A 27,090-nucleotide genomic window follows, 5' to 3' on the forward strand; every position below is an offset into this window, starting at 1 on the left:
CACTTTTTTTTTTTTTTTCACTGCCAGATCAATGTATGTCAATGATACACCCTATGTTTAGTGTTACTTTCACCCTATTTTTTTGTTTTTGTTTTCTTTATAGAACAAGGGAAGATTTAAAAAACGTCATTTGTAACGTATCTTTCTATCCCATCAAAACTGACACCTGCTGTAAAAAAATGTACCTAGTATCATGATTGAATATCATTTTAAAGTTTCTTTACATTCTAAACATTTGATGCTGATAAATCCCTACAGATATACCCCCTTTTCCTAAGCCTCCCCCACCCATCTCCAGCTCCCGCTCAGAGTATACAAGTCGTTACCATATACAAGTACGTCGTACGCAACCCAAAAGCCAATAGGCGAATTTCTCTAACGAAGCCCCCCCCCCCCCAATGTTGACACAAAAACGTGGTAAAAACAAAAGAGCTATATTTCCCACCCCCACACATTGTGCATAATAAATACACTTTTTGATTTGTACAGACAGAACTGAATGACGTGCATACAGTTCAGGGTTGTGATACAGCTCATTACTGCCCCCCTCATGTGGAAGTATATGTGGGATTTTTTTTTTTTTTACCTAACTGTTGGATTAGGCGGAGATAATTACAGTCTCAGTACTGGGAAAAAAAAAACTGTACAGCGGCTCCACCCCCAAAGTTCGTTTTCCAATTTCATAAATTCGCTTTTGTCGCAGCCCAAAGTTCGCTTCTTGATTGGTCAAAGTTCGTTTTTTGTAAATCACCCAAATTCGCTTTGGTGGCACCCAAAGTTCGTTTTCACGTCAGAAGAGTTCGCTTTTAAAAATTACAGGATTATGAGATAATGTTATGAGAGATAATGTTATGAGAGATAATGTTATGAGAGATAATGTTATGAGAAAAAAAAATGTTATGAGGAAAAAAAAATGTTATGAGAAAATGTAATGAGAAAATGTTATGAGAAAAAAAAATGTTATGAGAAAATGTTATGAGAAAAAAAATGTTATGAGAAAATGTTATGAGAAAAAAAAATGTTATGAAAAAATGTTATGAGAAAAAAAAAATGTTATGAGGAAAAAAAAATGTTATGAGAAAATGTTATGAGAAAATGTTATGAGAAAAAAAAATGTTATGAGAAAAAAAAAATGTTATGAGGAAAAAAAAATGTTATGAGAAAATGTTATGAGAAAATGTTATGAGAAAAAAAAAATGTTATGAAAAAAAAAGTCACAACATATCATCTCATAACATTATCTCATAACATTTTTTTTTCTCATAACATTTTCTCATAACATTTTTTCTCTATGAATTTAGATGTTAATGCTTTGCGTTGCAAAGATTGCAATGTTGACTTTAAGACTCATTCAGAGTTAAACAATCATAATTACCGCACTCATGTGGATAAAACAAAAGTCTTTATTGATAATGGTAAGAACTGGACATTTAAATAAAACATGACATTTTTTTTAAAGAACAAATAGACACCATTATGGAAGTTAGCAAGGTTGATGGCAAATTTAATTGTCCTGAATGCTCAAGCAAGCTCAGTACTCCAACCACATTTAGCGCCCATCTCAAAAAAAAGCATAACGGCCACTGCGAAGCCATTTCAAACAAAACAAAGCGACGAAGCCTCGAAGATAATAACAACGATAATTCCACAACCATATCATTGAAACATCGAAAGTTACAAAGCCTGAATCTAAATTTAGATGAAATTGATTCATCTCGATCTCCAAAAGCTCTTGATAAAAACACTGCTATATTGTTGGCATCTGGTACATCTTTAGGGTCAACTCGTGAAAAAGAGAATTCTATAATGTTGGCAAGAATTGGAAATTTGGAACCAATATCCATAGTGGGTGGAAGTGGTAAAACTTATCATTTTCTAAAATCGTCAGACAGCATAAGTGATGTGCTAACCGATCAACCTTCTGGTTCTTGGACCCTTCCAGCAGCCGATACAACAGTCATACAAAACTCTTCATCCTCAAGCGTTGACAGCCTTCTGGATCATATTATAAATACAAGTCCACTCTATAACCACTTATTTGATCAAAAATACGTGGAGCTTACAATGGAAGTTACAGAGTTAATAAACCAGGATTGGACTTTCTTTCCTCAGCTTAGGTATGTCACCTCGCAAATTTTTGCTGGGGCAATCCTAGTGAATAAGACATCAGCATTACTCTTGAATTGCATAGAATCATATGGAAGATCGAAGACCGTTGATGCACACCATGAGCGCAGAATTGGAACTGCAATGAATACATCCTCTTTTCCCAAAAAACAACCAAATTACGGATGGATTAATATTATTACCACTCACGAAGACGGAGCAACCAAACTAAAAATTGGCACAACGGTCAGTAATCTGTTGGTGACCTCAAGTATACGCATAGACAAAAACTCAATAACAAAGAATATTGTGGAACTAGGACCAACCACCAGTAATTTCACTGCAACACACGATACAAAAATCTATCTCAATATGGAATCATTAAGATTGGGAAAAGTGTTAGCGAAGGATGACTCAACAACCAGTATTGATGTAGGAAATTACTTCTATCAACTTAGACAACTCAGATCAAAATTTCATTGTTTATCCACATATACTTTATGTCGTTCATCCAGTACATTTGCATATGATATTTCCTACAGACCTTACACGATTTGGACCCTATGCGACTATGATTCTTCCCAACAAACAGACTCACAATCTCAATTGCTATCTCAACTGTTTCAAACAATCGCCACTTCAGTTATCAACAATGGCATATTGGCCCAAATCAAACTAGATGTTCTAAATGATCTATGTAGCAAATTGAAAAATGGAGCAATAAAATATACCATCCGTGAATTTATTGATCAACAAGAGAAATCATTTGCAGTCATCAACAATATGAAACTGAACCAATTACTCACAATTTTAGCTGATTCGATGACTACATCTATTAAAAATGCCAACGCAGTGGTGAACAGTAATTTTACAACACTTCTGCGTAAATAATACCCTATATAAGAAATCATCACTACGGTATACCGCTATTATTTTATTGGGTTGTTTCTTTAATGTATTTCATCTTATATCTTTGATTTGCATTGATACGAACAAAAATTGAATTGTAAAAACAAGTTGTAAATATTATATTATCAGTTCAAGGAAATAAAAACCCTGTTAATGAATACTAAATATACTTCACCAAATGTGGTAGCTTCATGACCTTAATAAACTATTCTTGAAATGCATTTGTTGTCCAGTGAATAATGGAATGAAGCTTGAGCTTGATTAAGCCAAATCTGATGGCTTTGTGGTATTTTGTCCTGGTAATGTCCACACCAGCAAATGCAGACCCAGCAATATTATTGAAAATAGAAGTAGAAGAAGTACCAAAGACACTATCAATAACAACAACAATATATATACTTGAGAGATCCACACCAGTTGGTTGTTCTGCAAGTATATCTTCAATGAGGTCTGGAGAGGCGAGCATGTAATACTTTTTCCCATTTTCTAACGATACTGCTATTGATTTCCAATTTCCAATCTTGCTTAACATTATTATTTTTTCTTGATCAGTTTGTGGAAGATCTAAGGCATTTGACGCAAGTAATACTCCCATGTCATTATCACATCGAGCTGATGTTGAAAATAAAGGACCAGATGAACCAGAATTTGAATCAATTTCATCTAAATTTAGATTCAGAACTAAATTGTTTGTTTTTTTGTTTGATTTTTTGATTATGCGCTGAATATAATTTTTTGGGCCTACTTTTAGACAAAAATAGACATATCTCAGGCTTCGTAACTTTCGATGTTTCAATGATATGGTTGTAGAATTATCGTTGTTATTATCTTCGAGGCTTCGTCGCTTTGTTTTGTTTGAAATGGCTTCGCAGTGGCCGTTATGCTTTTTTTTGAGATGGGCGCTAAATGTGGTTGGAGTACTGAGCTTGCTTGAGCATTCAGGACAATTAAATTTGCCATCAACCTTGCTAACTTCCATAATGGTGTCTATTTGTTCTTTAAAAAAAAATGTCATGTTTTATTTAAATGTCCAGTTCTTACCATTACCAATAAAGACTTTTGTTTTATCCACATGAGTGCGGTAATTATGATTGTTTAACTCTGAATGAGTCTTAAAGTCAACATTGCAATCTTTGCAACGCAAAGCATTAACATCTAAATTCATAGAGAAAAAATGTTATGAGAAAATGTTATGAGATAATGTTATGAGAAAAAAAAATGTTATGAAAAAATGTTATGAGAAAAAAAAATGTTATGAGAAAATGTTATGAGAAAAAAAAATGTTATGAGAAAATGTTATGAGAAAAAAAAATGTTATGAGAAAATGTTATGAGAAAAAAAAAATGTTATGAGGAAAAAAAAATGTTATGAGAAAATGTTATGAGAAAATGTTATCTCATAACATTATCTCATAACATTTTTTTTCTCATAACATTTTTTCATAACATTTTTTTTCTCATAACATTTTCTCATAACATTTTTTTTTCTCATAACATTTTTTTTTCTCATAACATTTTCTCATAACATTTTTTTTTCCTCATAACATTTTTTTTTTCTCATAACATTTTCTCATAACATTTTTTTTTCTCATAACATTTTCTCATAACATTTTTTTTTCCTCATAACATTTTTTTTTTCTCATAACATTTTCTCATAACATTTTTTTTTCTCATAACATTTTCTCATAACATTTTTTTTTCCTCATAACATTTTTTTTTTCTCATAACATTTTTTCATAACATTTTTTTTTCTCATAACATTTTCTCATAACATTTTTTTTTCTCATTTTCTCATAACATTTTTTTTTCCTCATAACATTTTTTTTTTCTCATAACATTATCTCTCATAACATTATCTCTCATAACATTATCTCTCATAACATTATCTCATAATCCTGTAATTTTTAAAAGCGAACTCTTCTGACGTGAAAACGAACTTTGGGTGCCACCAAAGCGAATTTGGGTGATTTACAAAAAACGAACTTTGACCAATCAAGAAGCGAACTTTGGGCTGCGACAAAAGCGAATTTATGAAATTGGAAAACGAACTTTGGGGGTGGATCCGCTGTATATGGGATGTTAAAGGTGAAAAAGATTTCCATGACAAACTTATATCAAAGATAAAGGCAGCATGATTTCTGATTTGAAATAAAAAAAAAAAAAAAGTTCACCCCTAAAAAAAAATTTTTTTTTGGTGTTTTTTTCACTTGTAAACTTTATTATTATTTTGACATGAAGATTGTAGCTCTCGTAAGGTACACATAGCATACACTAAACGCAATCAACCTTACTTTTTTCGAAACTCACCTATAAACAAACCCCCCTCACTAGTGGTGGCAAGGACAGTTGTTATAACATGATGCAATGTGTTGCCAACGGTCATGAAATTGCTGCTATTGCCAACCTCAAACCTCCCATTCAATCCGGCAAAGGTAAGAAAACTTTCCTTTTTGTCAACCAATTGGACTATAACTCACATGCCTTTTTTTTTTTTTTCAGACGAATTGGATAGCTTCATGTACCAAACAGTAGGTCATGACGCCATTTACTTGTACTCGGAATGTATGGACGTGCCTCTTTACAGAAGAGACATTCTTGGTGGATCCTTACTTCAAGGTTCTGATTATACTGTCACTGCTGACGATGAGACAGAAGATCTCTACATGTTGTTAAAGGACGTTTTGGTAAAAAAAAAAAAAAAAAATGTTCGTTGTCAAAAAAAAAAAAAAAAAAAAACTTAAGATGCGTCAGTAGAAAGATCATCCAGATATTGGTGGTGTCTCTGTCGGTGCCATTTTATCAAACTATCAACGTGTGCGCGTAGAACATGTGTAAAAAAAAAAAAATAGAAGAAAACAGAAAGAGAGAAGCGTTTTTAACACGAATAGATAGGTGTAATCGATTGGGATTGACTTCATTTGCTTATTTATGGCGAAGAGAACAAAAGGATTTGTTATGGGAAATGGCGAACGCTGGTGTGACAGCTATCTTGATTAAAATTGCTGCCATTGGTTTAAAACCCATTCATCTGGGTAAATCCATTGCTCAAATGTACCCTTACTTGTGTAAAATGGTAAAATATTACATACAAATGAACGTCATTTAAAGCTTTTTTTTTATTTATAAAAAAAAACACCATATTAGAACGACATGTACGATTTGCATATCTGTGGTGAAGGTGGTGAGTATGAAACTTTCACTGTGGATTGTCCTTTATTCAAGAGACGCATTGTTGTGTAAGTTGGGTTACATCTAGGATTTTTTTTTTTAAAAAAAAAAGAAAAAAAAAGCTGCTTATTTACTCATCAAAAAAACAGCGAGGAAACAGAAACCGTAATTCATTCAGACGATGCATTTGCTCAGGTCGCTTACTTGAAATTCAAGAAATGTACTACAGTGGAAAAGACAGTGGAAGAAATGGATATGAGCAAAACAGTTATTCAAAATTGGAAAGACTGGGATTCTTATGACGAGATTGTATCGGCTGTGAACAATGGAAAAGAGGAGTCGCTCATGATCCCATCAAAGACTATCCAGGATGATGTAAAAGAAAATGAAGTGCACATAGCATCGGATCATGCACCTTTCTTTGCTATTGGTGGAACCACGGCCTACGATAAAGATGCGGATATTACATTTAATAACATTGAAGAGGAAACAATGGCATGTATGAAAGCAGTTGGAGGTAACTTATTTTTCTTCTTTTCTCGGGGTAACGCAAGTTAACTCTTTCCCCTCCTCCTCCCTCAGAAAAACTCGCCGAGAAACAGTTGGAATGGAAGGATGTAGTTACCATGAACGTCTTTGTTCGCAACATGAATGATTTTGGTAGAATTAATGCAGTCTATAAAACTTTCTTCGACATCAACCCTTCACCTCGGTAACTATTTTTTTTTTTTTTTTTTTTTTGCATGAAAACTAATTTTTTTTTTTTTTTTTAGTGCCCTGGTCGGAGTTAATTTAGATAAAAGTGCTAACCTTCAAATTGATCTCGTTGCGATCCAATCCATGCCTAATGTCAAAAGAGAAACCATGCATGTCCAAGGTATCTCTTATTGGGCACCTGCAAACATTGGTCCTTATTCACAAAGTGTTATTGTAAGTGATTTTTTTTTTAATATTCTCTCTCTCTTTATAACTTTGTGGGGGGTTTTTCTTATTCTTTCTTCTTTTTTTTTTAAGACTCAAGGTCATGCTTTTGTAGCAGGTCAAATTGGTCTTGTACCAAACACACTGGATTTACCCACCCCATCTTCTTTTGCTGACGAAGCTGCATTATCTCTCCGAAATTTAGAAAATATCGTTTCCGTGTTAGAACTACCTCTACAAGCCAATATTGCTCTTTGTTATTGTTTTGTTAGCGACCCTACCTATTTACCTTTGGCACGTTCTGCTTGGGAAACCTACATGGAGGGAGACACACCTCCCACTGTGTATATCGCGGTCTCTTCCTTGCCCAAGAATGCCATGGTGGAATGGCAAGTGCTCTTAAACGCACCTCTTCCTGTTCCTTTTGGAGAGGAGGAGTATGATAATACCACGGACGAAGAATTGGATGATGAAACTATTAAGGCTTTAGCTTGGATGAAAATCAGACAAGATCCATTTGGTAAGTATATATATATATATATACGTAAACACGATGTCTTTTTAACTAAGCACTTGGTATTTTAGAGATCAAAACAGTACCTGGTGTCCAATGCAAAGCATTTGCCAAGAGTAATGTTACTACTATCGTAGCACAAATAACAGGTAAAGAAGATGTGTGGGCTTTTGAAATGGAATTTATGGGGTTCTCTAACGCGTTTTATATATATATATATATAAATAATGAAGATAGCGATAGCTTGAAGGGAATGACATCCCAGCTACTTGCATCGATAGATGAAGCGTTAAAGGAGAGCAAAAAGAAATGGGAAGATGTTCTCTCACTTCGAATTTTTTATCGCGATGATATGAAGCTTGGAAACGCAAGTATGGTGAATGCCTTCAGCAAAGATATACTTAAACGATCCAAACATGTCCCTGCTATGACTGGTATTCCTGTCACAGCCTTGAATTCCAGAGGCGAAAGTTCTATTTCATGCACACTTCATGTCCTGTAAACCACTAGTTAGAAATAAAAACATGTACGTAGTAAATGCATATAAAGTCGGACAAGAGTATACAATAGAAAAATATATATATATATAAATATAATTTATTAAATATTGGGAAAGATGGCCTTGATGAAATATACCAAATTATAACGATTGGAGTTTGGAGAGCACGGTAAAGTTGAAAAGAAACAAGACACTTTAACAGAATTCATGAGGACCAATGTAACCACAGTCTTTACGTCCGGGTTCAGGAGCACAGAGAGCACAGGCAACGAAGGCCAAAACTAAGACGATAGTACCTTTAAGCATATTTGTAATTATTATTTGTTTGAGTAAAATGAGAAGAACTCGCCTCTTCAATCCCCTCTTTTTATATTTAACAAAAAAAAAAAGTGTTGGGGTTACTAGGCATTGCTCCAAAAAGTAGATATTACCATCTTTTGATGGAAATGCCTTTTCGAGGAAATTTAACTTTATTCTTTTTTTTTTGTTCCCATGCAGTTCTCTTCAATGAAAGCAAAATTATCCGATGTGACATGGATACAAGTAACATATTTGATAAGGATGTGGGTACAAACTTTTTTTTTTTTTTTACTTCTCAGCTTAATGTATCACATTATTTCCAATGTTTGTTGTGGTTAACAAAACTAGTAAATGTAACTCACAATGACTTATATCAGACTGAAATTATTTTGCTCGTAGTTATCATTTTGGTACATATGTTGTTCAATGATCGATCATGTGAGACAGGACTAACATTCGAACAGTTCATAATACTATAGATTTTTAACTACGCTGAAATAGTATCAGCTCTCTATTTCTTTGAAAGAGGGTCTCCATGGCATTGTGTAAATATAGAAATTGGTCCGTTAAGTCCTCCAACAAAAAAATATTTTTGTAGCACAAATTTCATACTTTTATATAAAGTAGGTATGGTATGTAAAACACAATGCGCGTTCTCATGCCGCACAAAACAAAAAAAATAACTCAAAACTGTACTGTATCACACTAACTAAAAAAAAAACCATAAGTCACATTTAACAGATCCAACTACAACTCCTGCCTCAACTTCATAGTACTCACTGGTTGACTTAAACGCACATTGCATAAAAGACGCATACAAAGGTGCATACAGAGGTGTATACAGAAGCGCATATTAAGACGCATTCTGGCACTTTTGTGATATGACATATGTTAACATTGTGGTGGTGCGGTATCAGAATCTTGTATCCCCCTGTCGCTCATTCGCCGCAACAAGGAATGAGTCCCACTGTACCACTTGTCTCTCTTTTTATCTTAATTTTCGAAGTTATGATTTAAGAAAGAAACCTAATTAAAGACAAACATAAATTTTATACTTAATAAATTGAAGTCATTGTTTTATTTATTCGTAAGGATTGATGCCTAAAGTGATATTAGCTTCAGGATAAAAACATTTTTCCATTGAACGGGTCTCCGTTGGAGTTGTGTGAGCTCCCCTGGGGTCGAATAACCGCACAACAAAGATGTGTGGGTTGCAAGGGAAATTCCCCGTAATACCCCTTACCACCACCTAGAGTGGAGCCTACGGCAAAATTTCGGGTCTGCGAAAAGGGCAAGTAGGTTGCATTTACTCAAAGAAATAGACGGAAGAACTACCATTTAGAAATAAAGCCCCTCCATTTTCATCAACAACAACAGCATCAGTAACATTTTCTTCAGCAATATCTTGAGGAGAAGGGCTGTCATTTTGCATGCCATAAAACTCAAATATCGAATGAGTGCGGTTGTTGTTGGGTGGAGAGTAGTATGTCGGCCTAATCAAACCAAGTAAAGAATGGGCAGGACGCTTTTTCTCTTGAGTTCCATAATCAAATCCAATAGATGATCTTCTTCGTTTTCTTGATTGAATTGCAGATTCGAACAATTTAGCATTATTGCATAAATCGTCGACAAACTGAAAAAAGCTGTTGTAATCCATCCAAATAAAATTCATCTAGCTGGAGTAGCGATGATAAAAAATGAATTTTATAAGGAGGAATAGCCACGTATAAACCGGTGGCAGTTAAATATACCGAAATAACTTGGACACATAAACCCCTTTATCTGAAGCGAATATCCAACGGCTTTCTTGACATCGCTTTCTAGAATCAGTGTTTTCAGAAGACCATCCAGCACGTCTTTACCTTCCCGAAGCAACTTGGACTTGTCATGTAAAATCTTGGACTCGTCTGCTGTTTCCCTAGCGGCTTCACCAATAGCAGTCGGAGAGCAAAAAACAAAATAATGGTCTTGAAACTGGCGTCGCACCTGACATTTTCACCATACTTGCTGCACCTGACATATTCACCATACTTGCTGCGCACATTTTGACCAAATCGTTAAAACAATATAGACCATGGTCAAAACAACCTCAAGCCTACGCTTAAGCTTATAAAGCAGTGCTTGTAGGCTACATTAACATCTCCCGTTAAGATCAAAAAGAAGCCTGATATCGACTTTGAAAGCTTTTAAATTCTTTACATCGTCCTACTGGTAGCCTTTCTCTTCTTGCGAATATGCAGGAATGGTTTCACCGGCCTTGGATCTTACAAGACCACCTTTTGAAAAAAGCATCTTTTGAATTACTGGTATCCATATTTTACTTACAATATCTGATTCCGTAATCAGACTTGTATTTTCAATGTGCTGGAGAAGGAACGTTTCTTCATCCAAAATGTCCAGGATCTGAATGATTACTTTGTGTTCCTTAGAGTGACCCATGGCGTTATTTACGTAAGCCCGTGCTTGTTCGGAGCTGTTGTGTTTTTTACATAATAATGCCGCGACGCCGAAGTGTGCAGTGACGCATTTTAATTGGCTCGCCCCTGTGCTTTAAGCGTGCCAGGCTTGTTTTAAGCTGTGCTTCAAAGAGTAAATTAGACTTGGAGATACTAGGTTTAAACATCCTTGAGTATTTGTGACAAACACTTTCATGGTTTTCGTTAAAGATGCTGTCCAATTGACCGTTCTTGTTAACATCCACGAGATCAAGGATATGCGACGGACCATGTTTTTTTTACTGTCGCAAGATAAGATCTTCAATATAGAGGATACAGCAATAATTGTGAGAGGAAAGATAAAGCCGTAGCTTACATCCCAGCAATCATACAGTATCATATACCCGAAGTACAACGAAATCCTATGTAAAAGTAATTAGTTTCAAGTTCTGATTTTTTACTGCAAAAGGAAACAAAAAAAAACCTCTTACTTCATGATATCTATTTCTTGTTGTGACATGGAAGTGCCTTCAACATACTTTTTGTGTAAGCTTGCTCCGAATTCAACGATTTGAATTAACACTGATTTGTTGTTATCTTCTTTCGGCGTAGATGGGCAATGAGAACTACTAGTGGAAGGTTCGTTTGCTTGCCTCTGCTCCAGTGCATCAATGTCTTGCTCTGAGCTGGTCATCTTTTCTAACATCGCTTGCTGAGTCCGTAAGTTGGCGGATCTTTCAGCCAGATATTTCAGCTTCTTTTCATCCTGGAACAAGCGGTATTCTTAGGAAATGTTTAGACCTCCATATTTTTTTCAATGTATTTTTTTTATATCACTTACAGCAGTCCCAGGTGAAAGCCAGCAGGTCAATATGATTACACCCATTTACAGTCCATCCCTCCAGTGGGTTCCAAAATCCAAGAACCCAACCTAGGAGGTCACCCTTCGGTAACCGTAATATCGCAACAATTGCAATGTATCTTTTATATATTATTTTAAAAAAGAACTAGTAATTTAGTGTTTCTTGAAAAAAATAAAAGTTATAATATACTAACCTTTTAAATGAAAAAGAGAACTATGTTAAAGGAAAAGAAAAGGAAAAAAAAAGTGTGTGAACAAGCCTTATTTATAGAATGATAAACAAGAACAGGTTTATGTCAGGATGATCTAATCAAAAAAGTATTTTTTTGTAAGCTGATAAACAAGAGCTTATGTCAGAATGATTTAATTGTTTATTTAATCAGCCAAAATGTTTGAGCCTTTACTTAAAATAGAGACATTTGTAGAAAAAAAAAATCCTTGTTTTGCATGGATTGCATGGAGAACAAAATTAAAGTAAACCAAAAGTGATACTGTTAGAACTTGGATACCACTTTATTATGGACGAAAAAAAAATTAATTAAAAAAGGTATTGATGGTCTATGAGAAAAAACTATGGATATTTATATGAAGAACTTGATAGTTATAGGGAGAATATTAAGCACCTTATTGGATCATGATGTAATAGCCTGGTGATAATAAATAATCAACATGTCTTTAAATTTAGCCCTTCCATACTGAGTATATAAATATTAGTCAGAGGGATCAACAGTTATAACATCAAATGACAAGAGTAATATTTGTGCTCAGGATCTATTAATATTCCATAGTCCAGGCCTATTCGATTGTATTGCTTTTGCCCTGTGTACAGACTTCAACGGTATGATGAGAACAAGCGGGGGTAATGTGGGATTCATAATTAACTTTTATATTGTTATCCATCCTTAATGTGATGAGACAATTAACTTTATTATTATATCTATGATATCCTCAACAGCCCTAAGCAAGACAGAACTTGGTAATTGTTTATCAGTGTTTAAGCAAATACCGGAGCTATTTAAAAGACTACCCTTGGCGTAGTGTCGTCTCCTGGTATTGTCAATGTGAGTGTAAGAGAGCCTGGTAATGTTTTTTTTTACAAAAAAGTAGCTGGTACTACAAAGAGAAAGGCTTTAGGTGATCGATTGAGCGTGCTTAAAGGAACCACTGGTGAGAGTTTTATGCAGTTCATTGTTGATATGATGGATATCATGGACCAAGTGCCAGAATTGAAAAGATTTGATTTAATGATGAACAATGCTCCTATTCATGTTCATAGCATCGTCGAGCCTCTTATCATCTACCGTAGATATACACCGGTATACCTTCCACCTTATTCGCCAAAATTAAACCCAATTGAGCAATTCTGGAAGAACTTGAAAGACTACATTAAGAGAGAAAAGATTCGAGATAACGAGACTCTTACCTCCAGAGTAGTTAATGGATGCTTGTGAGTACGTTCCCCTGCGAAACATACAAAGCTATGTCCAGAATATAATTAATACTTTCCCCAAGCATATAAATAAATTACCCATCTAATCTCTGTTAGTTTGAAAACTCACCATGACCAAATGAATTTCAAAAAAAGTGACCTTTTGATTTTCATAAAAATGGCCAAATGTGGTTCTAAAAAAACGACCAATTACATTTCAATTTTTTAATTTTGTTTCTAGGAAACCAAATTTTCGAAAAGTTGACCAATTGGGACTGGAAGCACTGTAAGTTGATGATATCTATTAATATAAACATACCATTTTGTATGACACATTAACAAATGATTTATTACTTTATTTGTCAACTAAGTATAACATATTCTAAGGCTAATCGATTGTATATTTTTGGTTTATTTCTGATTTGAAATGAGGGATTTATTATCATCGCAAGTAATCATATCAGATAGCCCGAAGACAACCTTTTTATTTTCAATTTTATAATAAGAGAATGCGCATATTAAAAATCTAGTGCCTTATCTCTTACAGCTGATTTGGTTTTGACTAAATAAACTTTTAAATTGTATCGTATCTAGTGTTACTGGATACACAGCTTGTATGTAACACTGTACCAAGGTTAGAGTAGAAAGTTGTAGGCAAACTCAATGTAACACAGCAGGAGTCGTTTAAAACCATGTTGGATCAATATTTCTAATTTGTGTACTTTTGTCAACATGAACCTTAATTGTTCGTATCCACGTAACACCGCAACCTCTTACAGATCGTATAGTAAACCCGTACATCTGAGATGAGTTATGAACGAGACGTATTTACCTGTAATCTAAGCCTGTCAATATATACAAGAAGAAGTTTTTATAGTTCAAAGTAAAAGGATTAATTTGATTAAAAGGATTTTTTATTTATTTATTGTATTAGCCAAGCAGCGTAAAAGTACAGTGGAGAAAGCGACGCGAGAAGATGCTTGTAGAGATCAAATACGACTTAACAGAATTCATGAGGACCAATGTATCCACAGTCTTTACGTCCGGGTTCAGGAGCACAGAGAGCACAGGCAACGAAGGCCAAAACTAAGACGATAGTACCTTTAAGCATTTTTGTAATTTTTTGTTTGAGTATGAGAAGCCTTTGAAATGTCTAGCTCCTGTCCTTTTTATATGTGAAAATTGTCGGATAGATGGTCACAAAGACGTTTTTAGTTATAATGTCGAAAAAAATATTCCGGGAGTGAAAATATATACTCTTCGTTACTCACAAACTTTACTTACTACCTTTTTTTGATTAAAATGCCTTTTCAAGACAGTCAATATTTGTTGATTTTACTGGTTTTGGATTTCGCAACATATGGCGACCTTTCCCAGAAATACTTGTATCCCGTGTGATTTTCTGTCGTATGGATTTAAGTTACATATATTTAGGATAAGAAAACTTCGCATAATAAAAAAATGGCTCAGCATATGTTAAACATAATTTTGAGGTTTCACACAATTTTAATCATTATTTTACTATTTGTTATGTTCAATGATATATTATTTTTTAAGTGCATACCGCAAACGTTGCTTACCTTTACGCCTAAAAAAATAAGGTAACTACACTACGATGTATGTATCTACTATTTTTCAACATAAATACATTTACTTAAAAGTAAGATTCTGATGATGCGTGTGATAAAGCATTCAAAGCATCACAAATATTTAAACAATTATGAGGTACAAAAGGTATATGTGCAACTTATCACAAAAGTCTCTTGATGTATTAACGTTTATGGGAAGTAGAAGGGACATTTTGCACCGTTACCTCGGGGGAGGGGGAGGGATATGCACCTTTTGCCCAGCTTTGTACGCTTTTAAATGGTTTTATTAACGGCAGTGTGGTAATAACAACGCGTAAATTTTCCCAAAAAGAGATCTGGTAAACCATTGTCTTTTAAGAGTCGGTAGTTATTCCTACATTAGTGGTAAAAACGACAGTTGTATGGGACGGGAAAACAAATGGGAAATATTATTGGTACACGCTAAAGAAGCCGACTCCTTTCAAACTATAATGTGGTACCAATATCATAAAGTACATGCCTTCTACTTTTTATGGCTTACGTGTGATAAGGTAATGATGATAGCTATTTTGAACTTTTAGACTTGTATTACACTTAAAAATAAAAGAGATTCATTATACGAGACATCATTTTATAAACCGCATGAGATAAACATATAGGTATATGTAGTAACATAAACATATGATATTTAATTTTCAGAAATAAATGCAGACTAAATGTCTTCCTTTTTTTTTTTTTAGTGAATATGTACAAAGGTAGGTATGGTGACCAGAACTGATTGCAAATCATTATATCATCAATGCAAGCTACCGTTATATAATCTCTAGCATAATAGGCTCTACGCGTATCTGTTGATGAGCATCCCACAAAATGTGATACGTTACAATGTCCCAGAATAGAAATTAAACAAAACCACTGAATTCTTTCATCTAAATCCCACCCTAGGTAATTCTTTTCACTCTCCATAAACTAAAACGTTGACAAAGCAAATCTTTACCATTTACTAATTTTTGTAGAAATAATTATATAAACATACATTTAAATGGAATCGATGATATTGATATTCAAAGTTGGATTTATCAAGGTGCCTTTTTATTAGCAGCATAATTTTTATGCATCAATTTAACACCCGCCAGTTTATGCAGTAATCGCGCGATATGAGGGTGGTCAATACCCTGAAGCACGCCCCCATATTAAATATTGTCTTGATAGTATGCATACTCGATCTCTTTGAAAAGATACTGGTACAAGGACAAAATATAAGTTTTTTTTATACATTTAACCTTTATATCGCTCGACTACCGTATTATTTATTTGTTTTGAAAATTTACAAAATTGTACTCATTGGTAAAATTATTAGAGTAGAACAAAGGTGTAAAACAATCATTTTGTGATACTAGTTAGCCTATATATTCTATCCAGAGTTGGATTCGTGAAGCTCTCTTCTCCATCTTGAACGATAAATTGCGTGTAAAAAACTATTACATCATCATTTACTGACAGAGAAGAGAGAGAGACAGCAAAAAATGCGTATAAAATGAAAAAAAGAGTTGGGTCACACAGTTCCCTTTCTTGTAAAGTTATCTTTGAATGGGCTGTTGTTTCAGTAAAAAATCACAAGAAGACGAAGAAGTAAAAAATAATAATAATAAATAAGGCACTCGTATTAGTGTTAATCTAACCTTTTTTTTTTTTGTACAATGTCGTAGTCTAATGCAACCACACCATTGTTGGAAGACCACGGACCTACTATTATATGCCCAGGGTATAAAGCACTATTTAACAAGCGTTATAAGTCTTTATGTGTTTCGTATGATTTAGTGATCTAACATTTTTACAGGCCTTTATCAAATAATCAAGAGTATATTCGCTGGAACTCGATCATCGACCGCGCAGCCAAGTAAGCCCCAGATATTCCTAAATCGAAAAAAAGACTTTTAAGCATTAAATTTTTGTAGGAAAATGATCAACCCAAATCCTTCCATGAACCCTTTACATCCAGATGAAATCAAGGACCGTCGTAAAAAATATACCGAGATTTTAAACCATGTCCAACCAAGACCTCCTTTATCGATAGGAAGAAGACTTCTACATCAACAGGATATATCTGCAGTCGTAGGTCTCTTGACAGAAGCAAAGCCCTACAATGACACGGGCCTTTCGAGTCACATGCTGCAAGTAGACCGTGCCCTAAAATTAAAATTGGCAGTGCACGGGGACATACTGGTTCACATGCAGGCCGTTCGTAATCGTCAAAGTCGCTCTTCATCGTATTAACTGTGTTATTAAATTTTATTAATTTGTATTAGCTGAATTACTTGTTATATTTTTAGACCGAAGGAAAAAAAAAAGAGGCCATGGGATTCTTTTGTATGTGCAAGATTATGAGTGTGTGTGTATGTGCGTGTGTATATGTGTTTGTGTGTGTGTGGGTCTTTTTTTTTTGTTCTTTTTTTTTCGAGCAATTTTTGTGGACTTAAAGAGAAAAAGCGCCAATTGCTTCCTCAATGAGGCGTACATCCCCGTCTTCATAACCATGTACAATTCGTCTAACATTGGGGGTAGGTAATTGTATGCCTAAACGGGATAGGCCAAAAGCGCTTGCAGAAGAAGCAGGCTGTTGTTGAGGGTGAGGCGAGGAACTCATGATGGCGACATGAAGTATCTCGGTCTGTTCTGTCAGTTCTATAGATTTGATTTCTCGACACAAATAAGTCAAGGCTGGTATAACTCCTTCTCTCATCATCTCTTCCGCATAAGGGTTTCGGGGATTGGGTTGCACAGGTGGTGTCAGTTCCGAAATTTGGTTAGTACGTTCCACAATACGGATTAATACATCCACAACTTTTAAACAGACAGATGCATTCATACGATGGAAATAAAGCAAATAAGCCAATAACTTGATAATGGAAGGATAATTTCTCAGCAAAGCACTATATAAGGTTATATATTAAAATTTATGAATTCACTAATATGAGGGGGGGGGGTCACTTACCAGATACTATCATCATCTGCCAGTGTGGTAATGTTGGATAGTACGTAGAGTGCTTCTTTGATAATCTTCCATTCTTCCTTGGTCTCGGGAATAGTAGATCGATTGGATTCAATCCATTTGCAGTCCTCAGGGAGGTACACATGACCAGGTATAACAATATGAGCTATCACACTCTTCATAATATTCTCATTATAAACCACTTTGCGTACAATTTGATTATCTCCAGCTGCTAAATTGGACACGGTCAAAATGGCATTTCTGCGTAATTGCTGGGGTGTATCTGGCGTCATGTACCACCAAACGCTATTTAAAAGATCGGCGTCTAGCAAAATTTCGATATAATCATTAGGTCCGGATGAGAAATTACTAACGGTTTGAAGGGCGGGTAATACAGTAGACATCTCTTGGTGCCTATTTCAATCATTTTAAGGCGTCAATCTCTTTTTGTTTCCCATTCTCCTTTTCTGGCCGAGTTAATATATACTTACTTTAAAAGGTTCACGAGTCGGGGGCAGAGACGAGTACTTAAATGTAAAGATCTAAAGAACTGATCAAAGTTGTACATATTGCTAAGGATTCTAGATAAACCCCAACTATAAATATAATACAGATCCAATTAATCACCAGCCTATACAGATATATAAGCCAACTTACCATGCTTCTCGCCAAATGTCTTTATGAACATAATTTATCGCCACGGAAAAGGCATCAAAAGCATGAAGATACTGTTCCCAATGTTCAACAGTCTTAAACCCACCACGACAGATATTGGCCAAAGACCAGGTCAAGTCCTTGACATCATCCCGATCCACTTTATCCTCTACAATAATGTAACCGTCCAATGTGGTCCTGTATTGCTCTGCATTGATACCATTAGCTAACTTGTAAGCAATGGATTCACATTTTTCGGTTAATGCTTCTGCTACATCTCCAATTAAATTTTCCTGGGCCATGGACGATCTGTAATCTGGTGATTCGATAGATACATTAGCTAAAGCCCAAGCCGTCTGCAGTCAAAAAAAGTTGTTTTTAGTGCCAATGAAAAAAGAAAATTAACAAATGAAGGTTACCTGTGACTTGACTCTATAATTGTCTGAAGTTCTGAAGCAGCGAACCATTGAATCAATTATACCACTTTCAATTAAGTAATGGGTTTGCCTTGATGTACCAAACTAGATAGACCGATTTAAATTATGTCAAACCTTGTTTTTTTTTGCTCGAGGAGTGAGATACTTACGGCTAAATTGGTAATTGTCCAAGCGGTTTCATACTACTTTTTTTTTCAGGTAAATAAACGACAGGGAAGAGAGTGAGAGTGAGAGTAAGATTGTACCTTTAATTCATCATATCCAGGTTCTAACAAGATGGTTCTGATTCTTTCATGGATATCCAGATCAAGTACATTTTGAATACGCTCTAATGAAATATCCTGAGTGAGGTATCTTCTGATATTTTTCATGGCAGTGTGACAAGCATGATAGTCCGATGAATTCTCCAGCGTATCTCTATACTCGTACAACTTTTTGTACATGAAAAAGTTTTTTTTTTTATTTGGGTTAGAGATCTTGCAATAGACATGGAGTAAAAAAAAAAACTTACATCGCTTAGTACTATTTCCCTGTAGATATCTTCAGAGGTGTCTTGTTCAAGAGAGACATTTGCGAACTTTCGGTTAAGTTCACCAAAGAAATCATCTGGGTCAAATTCATTCACTCCCATTGTTGTGTATTGGATCAAAGGAAAAAAAAAAAGAAAACAGAAACCTTTCCTATTTATCTTTTTTTTTTTTTTTTTTTTTTTGTGTAAGCGGGACTTTATCCGAACTGGCTTTAAGAGTGACGTTTAATAAACATGTATGAAATATTGGGGCATTCATGTGATAAGCTTCGTTTTATATAACATAACTTCTAGTTTTGAACAGGAGCAGTATGTTAAACTCTCATGGTAAGCCATGCGCAAAAAAACAGAACAAAAAAAAAACGGCCCAGCTTTTGTGTTACACACTTGAAAAATGATGCTGTAAGAGTGAAAACCACTTACTAGATGGAACAAAAAAATTTAATAGGTATGATGATATTTAAAAATAGCTGTAGGTGTCAAGGGTATAAGGCGGGGGAAAAAATAGAATTTAACATACAAACTGATAATATAAATGAGAATATGACTCACGGAACACAAATAACTGCCGTCTACAATAATCACTAATTTCCTTTTCTTAGAAGAGCAATTTTGTTTGGAGACAAAACTTGCTGAAAGAATACCATTTAACAGAAGAATTTTCAGTTTTTTTTTTAAAAAAAATAGTGCGGGTTTTCGATTAGATACTCGAGATCCAAAATAGGAGGAAGGAGACTTGATACTTTGCTGACATGAGCAGGTATCTTGAGACGAGGCGAAATGTACACTAGGCAAGCAGATTCATGCTTGAAAGTCGTGACTTTTACCGTAATGTACTAAAAAAAAATAGCGGTTGATATCATTCTCTGATAGCCATATTACTACTGATGATGATGGAAGCAATATTGATTTGGTAGGCATTATTTTTGTATTGTACTATAATTTGATAACAAATACTTCTCGTCATTCCAGAAGTAATGTTTATTGATTTTAGAAGTTAAATATATTAAACCGGGGGTTTTGAATGTTATTTCATTATATCATCTCTTGATAGATATTATAGATATTATGGACTTCAGAACTTTTCCTTGAGGGAGACCTTATTTTAAACACGTCTCAGAAGAGGTTTTTATGATTTATTCCAAGGATCTTGATGAATTCATACATTTTATCCAACAGATCTGGCTCCGTGGAGAGACTGCAAACACTATCACTGTCGACAAACATACTGAGATAATTCAGTTCACTTTCTCAACAACAGTACTCCTTCGGTTGCCGTCGTTGGTTACAGGAAAGATTTTGGAACGCTTCGTCAATAAAGTTGAAGTTATCCTAAATATACAGCAGGAAACCAAACGTATTGATAACTAAACCTTTAACAATATTCATGGCTTTCCTTCATGCAGAAACAAAACAAAAGGGAATAGGTATGCAAGTGCGACTGTCTCAGTTATTTTATCGTTTAATTTGGTGTGAAAAGAAAAAGGGATGAAAAAGTATGTGAACAAATTTTATCTATAGACTGATAAAGAAGCTGGCTTATGCCAGAATGATATAATGGTTTATTCAATCACCCACAATGTTTGAGCCTTTAATTATAATAGAAACATCTACAGATAACCCCAAGCTTGGTAATTGCCTATTAGTTTTGCAGTAACTAGTCAGATGTCTCATTCCCACCCAGATCCGTCATGCATATATCCATAGTAATATCATTTAATGGACCAGTATTATTTACCAACTCCACATATGACAACCTAAATACATAGAAACGTATTGAACAAGTAGGAAGGTGCAGTGTGGTTGCTATCTTAATTGAGTAAACCTTTTAAAGAACAGAATTCGGATTTAGGGCAAGATGAAAAGAAGTATGTATTTGACGGACATCAAGAAAATGGCACGCTGATTAATTGATTAGAAGGAGTTGGTATGTTGAGTATGTTCGCAAGTGTTATTCTGCATTTAAAGCGGTCCTTTGGTATTAACGCCGTTGAGCTTTTTTTTTTTTCCTTTAAATTTTTTTGGATACACAAATGATACTTCCCATGAAAAAGTAAAAAATTTCTTGTCAACATGGAATATCCCATGTTAAGCACATAGAGCTGTCGAGAAACAAACGAAATATTCAATGGATAATATTAGGTTTTCAAAGTAGTGAAATCAAATCAATTTAATTGGCCATCATTTGCAAGGTAAACAAAACAAAAAAAAAGTTTTTTTTGTATAAATAATAGCGAAGGAAATAAAGACTTTTTCCTTTTTATTTAAATTCTCTAAACTGTTGTGTTTAGATGGACACGTCGCATGAAGTTACACACAGGTAAATTTGATGAGGAGATGCACCGTATTATTGCCTTTGCTGAATGAAGGCCTTTTGTCAAAGATTCGATATACAACTGATACCGCTCCTTCGATGAGGTTTGGTCGGCCTGAAGAAGTGTAAATAGGGTTACAATTGGGGGAGGAGTTATTCATATGTGATAGCACTTGTAGAATCGCCTTGCATAATAATCCTCATTGCTTGATGCTCTTCTTTGATGCTATGAAATGCAAAGGTTACCTTCTCTATTTACGGTTGATCATGGGAGAGTGTACCCGTAAAAGGATACTGACGGTCTCAAGTGTTTTCCTCCCCCCAGTATTGTTAGTTATACCTTTCATCATTTAAAAAGGTTAGGAGAAAAGAAATTATCTAGTTCAGTTAGTATTTAGACTCAATATGTGACATAGCAACTTTTGAAACATGTGGGCTCTCTCAAGAACGTCGCCTTATACTAGCATTTCTGGTTAAAACAAGATATAAAAAAAACAATATGTTAGCTACAAGATCCTCTATTATTTTAAATCTCGTGGCTGCCTCAAACTATTTGCATATATTCTCCCATCTACACATGTTATCCCATTTACACATATAAACTTATTCACAAATGTTATTCTATCTACACATGCAACTCCATCTATATTTTTATCCCTTCAAAAAGTTGTTAATCATCCTTTCCAACTTACTATGATGCACAATTGAGATACTGTTTTCTTTTCCTTAAAATGAGCTGAACACTTTCACTTACTGGGATTTAGCTCTTATACTTTTCTACATCGTTCGTGGTGGAACATAAACCATAAGAAGAAAAACGAAGTGATATCTGAGGTTATTTTGACGATTGGTATCGTGAAGGGCTTAGGGAATTAGCCAAGGGAGGAGATACTATTCTTGCTATGTTTGTAGAGGAAACCTTGAAAATGTTAAGAGCCACATCATTCAAGAATTTGACAATTTCTCGCTTCCGCTTGAGTTTTGACATATCATGGATATCCCCCGAATGAACATCATTAGATGGCTCAGTACGTCTTTAATTATAAATATATTTGGAAGTAGGAAAATACGCTGTAGATGCTGTATTGAACCAAACCGACATCTTTAAGAACGGGATGCGGATTTATAGCAAGAAGGAAAACAAGTATTGTATTATACATGATATATCCGAAGTATTGAGGGAATAATTTTGCTAGTTAATTCTAGTAGATACAACTATTTTTGGTAAGTTAGTGTATACGGCAATGTTAATTTGCGTTAAATAAAATGGGTAATATACATGGTGATAAACGATGTCTTTTTATTTGTTTTCGTATGCTTAAATAGGGAAGGATAGCAAAGTTCTCTTTTCCCAGGCACTAGAGATTTTTTCACCGAAGAGTAGTCTAGCAAAAAAGAACACTGGGCTTCAATGTTAGCAGATGTTAGATAGAAAGTTTGAATGCATGCTTTATCACTTCATTATACCTTCATGGTCATACAAGGTTGCTGTGTCACAATAAAATGGTTACATGAAACACTGTGTTCTCGTATTTGTGCTTTCGCCGATCTTAACATCGTGTTGTAGAAGAAATAAGATGGAAGAATTCTATGACTATTCTCGGCATAGGTATTGTATTGCTATAGGTAAGCGACTTATTTTTTTTTTACAATTAAGGCGTTGCTTACTTCGTATAGATTTGGGCTATGACATGATCACCGCTATAGCGGTAGACATTAATAAACGTAACAAGATTGTTGAAAGGTTAGTCGACATCAAAACAGCAAAATTTATACGGGATTTTTTACAGAGATTTCTTTTTAAAAAAAGTTCTGAAAACAAATACCGTACCTCAATTTTATATGACATTACCACGAGAAATATCATTGCCAGAGGCAATGAGGCTGATGAAGCGAATGAGAATCCGGAAGAACTCCAGGAAGGCATTACTTATGTACACAACACTTTAAGCGAGCTCGCTGACATTTATTTAAAATCCAAGCAACAATCTTTCGATAGTACGGCACTGTACGCGCTCTTGTACGAGGAAGCTATAGGTCTGTTACAAAAAATACTGGATCATTATGAAGAAAAGTTGGGAAGTGAAATTATCAATTTTTGTTATTCTTTGAATCTTCCAACCAGTTGGGATTATGAAATAAGAGAAGAATTGTTCCTGCCTCTATTCGTAAAAGCTGGTCTTCTCCATGAAAATGATGGTCCGGGTAGGCTGGTGTTTTTTTCAATGTTAGATGTCAATTTTCAAAACATGCAGACGAAAGAATACAGATATGATACTAGAAACATAATGTATGGTGATCAGCGCGTTATGTGTACAATAGATTATCAAGGTACATACTCTGTAAATTTGAAATTGGTATCAGCTCAATATCCTGCTTTCAGATTAGCAAAAAGAAAATTGGTGCCACAATTGTTGAAACAAGCTCATTTTGTAATCCCGTTTGGACTAAAGGAACTACGATTGTCATTAATAGCATGTGTGGAAAAGCATTGTGATATTACGGTATCATCAGAATCTATCGACGACATGATTGAACAACTCAGTCGATGGTACAATGGAGTTGATATTTTCGTAAGAGTTAATAGAAAGGAAATTGGGAAGACAATTAAAAACTTTTTTTTTTTTTTTTTTTTTTTTTTTTTGCTTTGCCAGAGAGATGCAACTGATAATTTACATGACCAGCCATTGCCTGACTTGAAATATCGCTTAACGAACAGATCAATCACTTTAGAGGACATACGTGAACATCTTTTTGGTTCTGTCGAAAAATTCTTTAGAAACGAAGTAGATAAATTCCTTGTAGGTACGAGCAATATAATACCCAGGCCAATAGACATTTTTTGCACAAGTCGAATCCCGAAAACATTTTTAGCTTGGACGGTAATCTCATCAGTTGTTGATTGGTCGAAAGAGTCTTTCAAGAAGCTAAGAGAATCTTACACATCAGGTTCTATACGTCCCAAATCTGAATACTTTGACTATAGTTTTCGAAGAAATACAGTTTTACAGCTTTTAGAAAACCGAATGGAAGAATTTTACGTGCGCAGAAACCCAATTATACTACCCAACGTAACAACAATGGAAGAACCCAAAAGTTGCTTAAAGTCTAATATCTTCATCAATATCGGTAAATTGACTCCTTAGTAGCATCGGCTTCGTATTAGTCTAACCTATTTTGAAACCAAACAGACATATCGCCTACACAAATCCAGACTGTTTTTACATACCTTGATAAAGATAGACAAGTTGGACAGAAGCAAAATTTTGAATGGTAATGATGATCGACCGCAGAATATCTTTTATAAGAAAATCCAAACTAAGTTTAATTTCATCGTATAATAGTAATATGCAACCATTGAATAGTTTCATCAAGCAATCAGAATTACATCAAAGACCAATACTCCGCATATCAAATAGGTAAGACCGCTTAAAAAAATTATTGTCAATTCTAATTGTACGTTTAGACTGAAGTTACGTTTGGAAACGATTTTTGGTGACTATCTTAAATTATACTCAAATTACATCGGACAGAGTATGATAATGGAGACAACAACTAAACCACCTGATCAAGTTTCAATAAAAGAGAAAACGGAGAGTACTTTCAACGATTATATTGGGATAAAAACTGGCAAAAATCGACCAAACAAAATCAGAAAATTATTTGTTTCCTCAAATCCAAACCTATTTAAACAGCTTACGGCAAACATTGAAATGGACGATCTTTTTGCGTCGAAGGATGAATCTTCTGGTTCGGATAGTGAGTCATTTACTACATGCCATCCAGGTTACATGTATTTTTTTATGATCACATATCTGCACTGTCTCAATAAGCAGATAGAAGAAAAATTAGAAAGTAATATAGGATCGAATTGGAGGGCCAACAACATTTGGTATGCCGTCTCTATTGATAAAACGTTATTAGATTCTGTATTCGGGTCAATAAAAAAATTGGAAAAAGCATTCTTTGCAAGTGGAATACTTGTGAAGGACGACGAACTTCGAAAAGCAAAATTCTGTACTCGTGGTGAAGAAATTCTACCAGCTATCCAACACATATATCAACACTTGGAATTTAGGTTGAAATCATACTTTGTTGTTGCACAGATATATTCAAAGCATATTCAACTCAGTTTGCATCAAGTTGTTAAACTTGTATCACCCGAAGAAGATCCAGCGTCCATCATTATTCAGGATGAAATAATACAAATCGATGATGTATATGATACACTTTGTAAGAGGATTATGAAGAGCATACAATTCAATTGTCAAGTTGATTATTGTACCACGCACAAGAGTGAGAAAGATACACCATATGATTTCCAGTCATTTGAGATATATAGCGATATCTATCGAAATTTAAAACCATGTGTTGCTGAAATTGTAAGTTGGTATACCTATAAAGAGGGTCTCAGTGTATTAATTGCTTCTTTGTAGTTCGAAAAAAACAAATTGAATTTTGACATGGATTTCAAAATACAGCTGGATGTCAACACGAAATGCGGTTGCTGTATTAGCATATTTCTTCGTGATATTATTGAAGTAAGCCTTATGTCAGTGATAGAAAGTATGGCAACAGATATAGTAGCTTCTTTGACCAACAAAAAATTATTTGGGAACTATGTACCGAGTTGTATTTTTGTGTTTGGAGACCCGTTCAATCTGGGGCACGGTTCAAAGATCCACATAGCATACGCCATGCTTATGCAAAAAGCGATTGATGACGGCGTTTATATTAAAGAAAAAGATACAAAGACGTTTGTACAAAGAGAATCAATTTTTCAATTACTGGAGACGTTTTTAGCTAAAAAAAAGCCTTACATGTTTGAAAGGTTTGTCACTGGAACTTTGTGCCAAGTATCAAGCGAAACGTATGGTATGCGGGTTGAAAGTTACGGTTTGAAATCTTACGCCCGAATGGACAGTGGTGGTATCAAAAATCAGATTGCCGAAGATGATCCTTATTTTGTATTTATTCAGAAAGGGAAGCCAATTTCAACTAAGGGTTTCATAATTCAAGTCAATTCTATAAAGGGTTAGTTTGTTGCCATGATTGTTCCTCTTCGTTTGTGCTAATGAGATTCACTTCTACTTAGCCTATGATGCTTATGTAGACATTCTGAAATTAGAAAGTTCAACCAGTACTGTTCCGGACATGTGTGCTCTATTGCACGGCCACACTTTTGGTGCGAAATTTGACATACCTTGCAGATCTTCGTCGAAACTTACGATCAGAAATTGGGTTGTAGAATGTGAGCATATTAGCAATTACTTATCTATCAAAGTATCAAGAGGATGCATGAGTATTGAAGACTATGTATATAGCTCTTATTACGAAACCCTAAATATCATAAAGCCATTGACACTTGCTTATATTTAACATATCACAGCTTCAATAAAATGATACCATTTTTAAACCATCGTTTCACCTGCGTGACTTTCAATTTAAAAATCC

General features: G+C 34.7%; 8 protein-coding genes across 8 annotated transcripts; 3 read left to right on the forward strand and 5 right to left on the reverse strand.

Moving 5' to 3' along the window:
- Window positions 1-398: 398 nt before the first annotated feature.
- Window positions 399-2,997, forward strand: EV154DRAFT_479729 (uncharacterized protein; the record flags this gene model as incomplete). Its single annotated transcript, XM_051598276.1, has 4 exons — window positions 399-417; window positions 603-725; window positions 1,302-1,415; window positions 1,469-2,997. 4 exons carry the CDS (start codon window positions 399-401, stop codon window positions 2,995-2,997), a joined length of 1,785 nt encoding a protein of 594 aa, XP_051459473.1.
- Window positions 2,998-3,792: 795 nt separating this feature from the next.
- EV154DRAFT_503110 (uncharacterized protein) lies at window positions 3,793-4,003 on the reverse strand. The gene has a single exon (XM_051600881.1). The coding sequence runs from the start codon at window positions 3,973-3,975 to the stop codon at window positions 3,808-3,810; it is 168 nt and encodes a 55-aa protein (XP_051459474.1). The 5' UTR covers window positions 3,976-4,003; the 3' UTR covers window positions 3,793-3,807.
- Window positions 4,004-5,220: 1,217 nt separating this feature from the next.
- On the forward strand, window positions 5,221-8,188 carry EV154DRAFT_503114 (uncharacterized protein). The gene is made up of 12 exons (XM_051600882.1): window positions 5,221-5,269; window positions 5,346-5,446; window positions 5,514-5,698; window positions 5,769-5,845; window positions 5,907-6,087; window positions 6,159-6,250; window positions 6,332-6,699; window positions 6,765-6,894; window positions 6,956-7,112; window positions 7,197-7,623; window positions 7,689-7,766; window positions 7,851-8,188. The coding sequence occupies exons 1-12, from the start codon at window positions 5,247-5,249 to the stop codon at window positions 8,117-8,119; spliced, it is 2,088 nt and encodes a 695-aa protein (XP_051459475.1). The 5' UTR covers window positions 5,221-5,246; the 3' UTR covers window positions 8,120-8,188.
- A 1,534-nt stretch (window positions 8,189-9,722) lies between these two features.
- EV154DRAFT_479732 (uncharacterized protein) lies at window positions 9,723-10,855 on the reverse strand (the record flags this gene model as incomplete). Its single annotated transcript, XM_051598277.1, has 4 exons — window positions 9,723-10,059; window positions 10,149-10,402; window positions 10,448-10,522; window positions 10,742-10,855. The coding sequence occupies 4 exons, from the start codon at window positions 10,853-10,855 to the stop codon at window positions 9,723-9,725; spliced, it is 780 nt and encodes a 259-aa protein (XP_051459476.1).
- Window positions 10,856-10,966: 111 nt separating this feature from the next.
- On the reverse strand, window positions 10,967-11,545 carry EV154DRAFT_479733 (uncharacterized protein; the record flags this gene model as incomplete). The annotated part of the gene is made up of 2 exons (XM_051598278.1): window positions 10,967-11,273; window positions 11,343-11,545. 2 exons carry the CDS (start codon window positions 11,543-11,545, stop codon window positions 10,967-10,969), a joined length of 510 nt encoding a protein of 169 aa, XP_051459477.1.
- Window positions 11,546-17,186: 5,641 nt separating this feature from the next.
- EV154DRAFT_417646 (armadillo-type protein) lies at window positions 17,187-19,424 on the reverse strand (the record flags this gene model as incomplete). The annotated part of the gene is made up of 8 exons (XM_051595802.1): window positions 17,187-17,643; window positions 17,706-18,116; window positions 18,194-18,298; window positions 18,360-18,712; window positions 18,788-18,877; window positions 18,943-18,975; window positions 19,039-19,208; window positions 19,301-19,424. 8 exons carry the CDS (start codon window positions 19,422-19,424, stop codon window positions 17,187-17,189), a joined length of 1,743 nt encoding a protein of 580 aa, XP_051459478.1.
- Window positions 19,425-23,142: 3,718 nt separating this feature from the next.
- On the reverse strand, window positions 23,143-23,573 carry EV154DRAFT_503127 (uncharacterized protein). The gene is made up of 2 exons (XM_051600883.1): window positions 23,447-23,573; window positions 23,143-23,380 (listed from the first exon to the last, which is right to left on the reverse strand). Exons 1-2 carry the CDS (start codon window positions 23,561-23,563, stop codon window positions 23,321-23,323), a joined length of 177 nt encoding a protein of 58 aa, XP_051459479.1. The 5' UTR covers window positions 23,564-23,573; the 3' UTR covers window positions 23,143-23,320.
- Window positions 23,574-23,874: 301 nt separating this feature from the next.
- EV154DRAFT_165002 (uncharacterized protein) lies at window positions 23,875-27,055 on the forward strand. Its single transcript, XM_051594177.1, has 7 exons — window positions 23,875-24,187; window positions 24,291-24,765; window positions 24,828-24,909; window positions 24,981-25,055; window positions 25,103-26,018; window positions 26,073-26,670; window positions 26,732-27,055. Exons 1-7 carry the CDS (start codon window positions 24,185-24,187, stop codon window positions 27,013-27,015), a joined length of 2,433 nt encoding a protein of 810 aa, XP_051459480.1. The 5' UTR covers window positions 23,875-24,184; the 3' UTR covers window positions 27,016-27,055.
- Window positions 27,056-27,090: the final 35 nt, after the last annotated feature.

The sequence above is a fragment of the Mucor mucedo genome, assembly GCF_025094135.1.
Source record: "Mucor mucedo strain NRRL 3635 chromosome Unknown EV154scaffold_28, whole genome shotgun sequence".
In the NCBI taxonomy this organism is placed as follows: Eukaryota; Fungi; Mucoromycota; class Mucoromycetes; order Mucorales; family Mucoraceae; genus Mucor; species Mucor mucedo.

Excerpts from the sequence above, each read along its gene's own strand:
- EV154DRAFT_503110 (XM_051600881.1), bottom strand. The coding sequence starts at position 3,975 with ATGGCAAATTTAATTGTCCTGAATGCTCAAGCAAGCTCAGTACTCCAA.
- EV154DRAFT_503114 (XM_051600882.1), top strand. The coding sequence starts at position 5,247 with ATGAAGATTGTAGCTCTCGTAAG. Across the intron at positions 5,447-5,513 it reads TCCCATTCAATCCGGCAAAG|ACGAATTGGATAGCTTCATG; the intron begins GTAAGAAAACTT and ends TTTTTTTTTCAG. Across the intron at positions 5,846-5,906 it reads CGTGTGCGCGTAGAACATGT|GTGTAATCGATTGGGATTGA; the intron begins GTAAAAAAAAAA and ends ACGAATAGATAG.
- EV154DRAFT_503127 (XM_051600883.1), bottom strand. The coding sequence starts at position 23,563 with ATGCCTTCCTGGAGTTCTTCCGGATTCTCATTCGCTTCATCAGCCTCA. Across the intron at positions 23,381-23,446 it reads TACGGTATTTGTTTTCAGAA|CTTTCAACAATCTTGTTACG; the intron begins CTTTTTTTAAAA and ends ATGTCGACTAAC.
- EV154DRAFT_165002 (XM_051594177.1), top strand. Across the intron at positions 24,766-24,827 it reads TAATATCTTCATCAATATCG|ACATATCGCCTACACAAATC; the intron begins GTAAATTGACTC and ends GAAACCAAACAG. Across the intron at positions 26,671-26,731 it reads TCAAGTCAATTCTATAAAGG|CCTATGATGCTTATGTAGAC; the intron begins GTTAGTTTGTTG and ends ACTTCTACTTAG.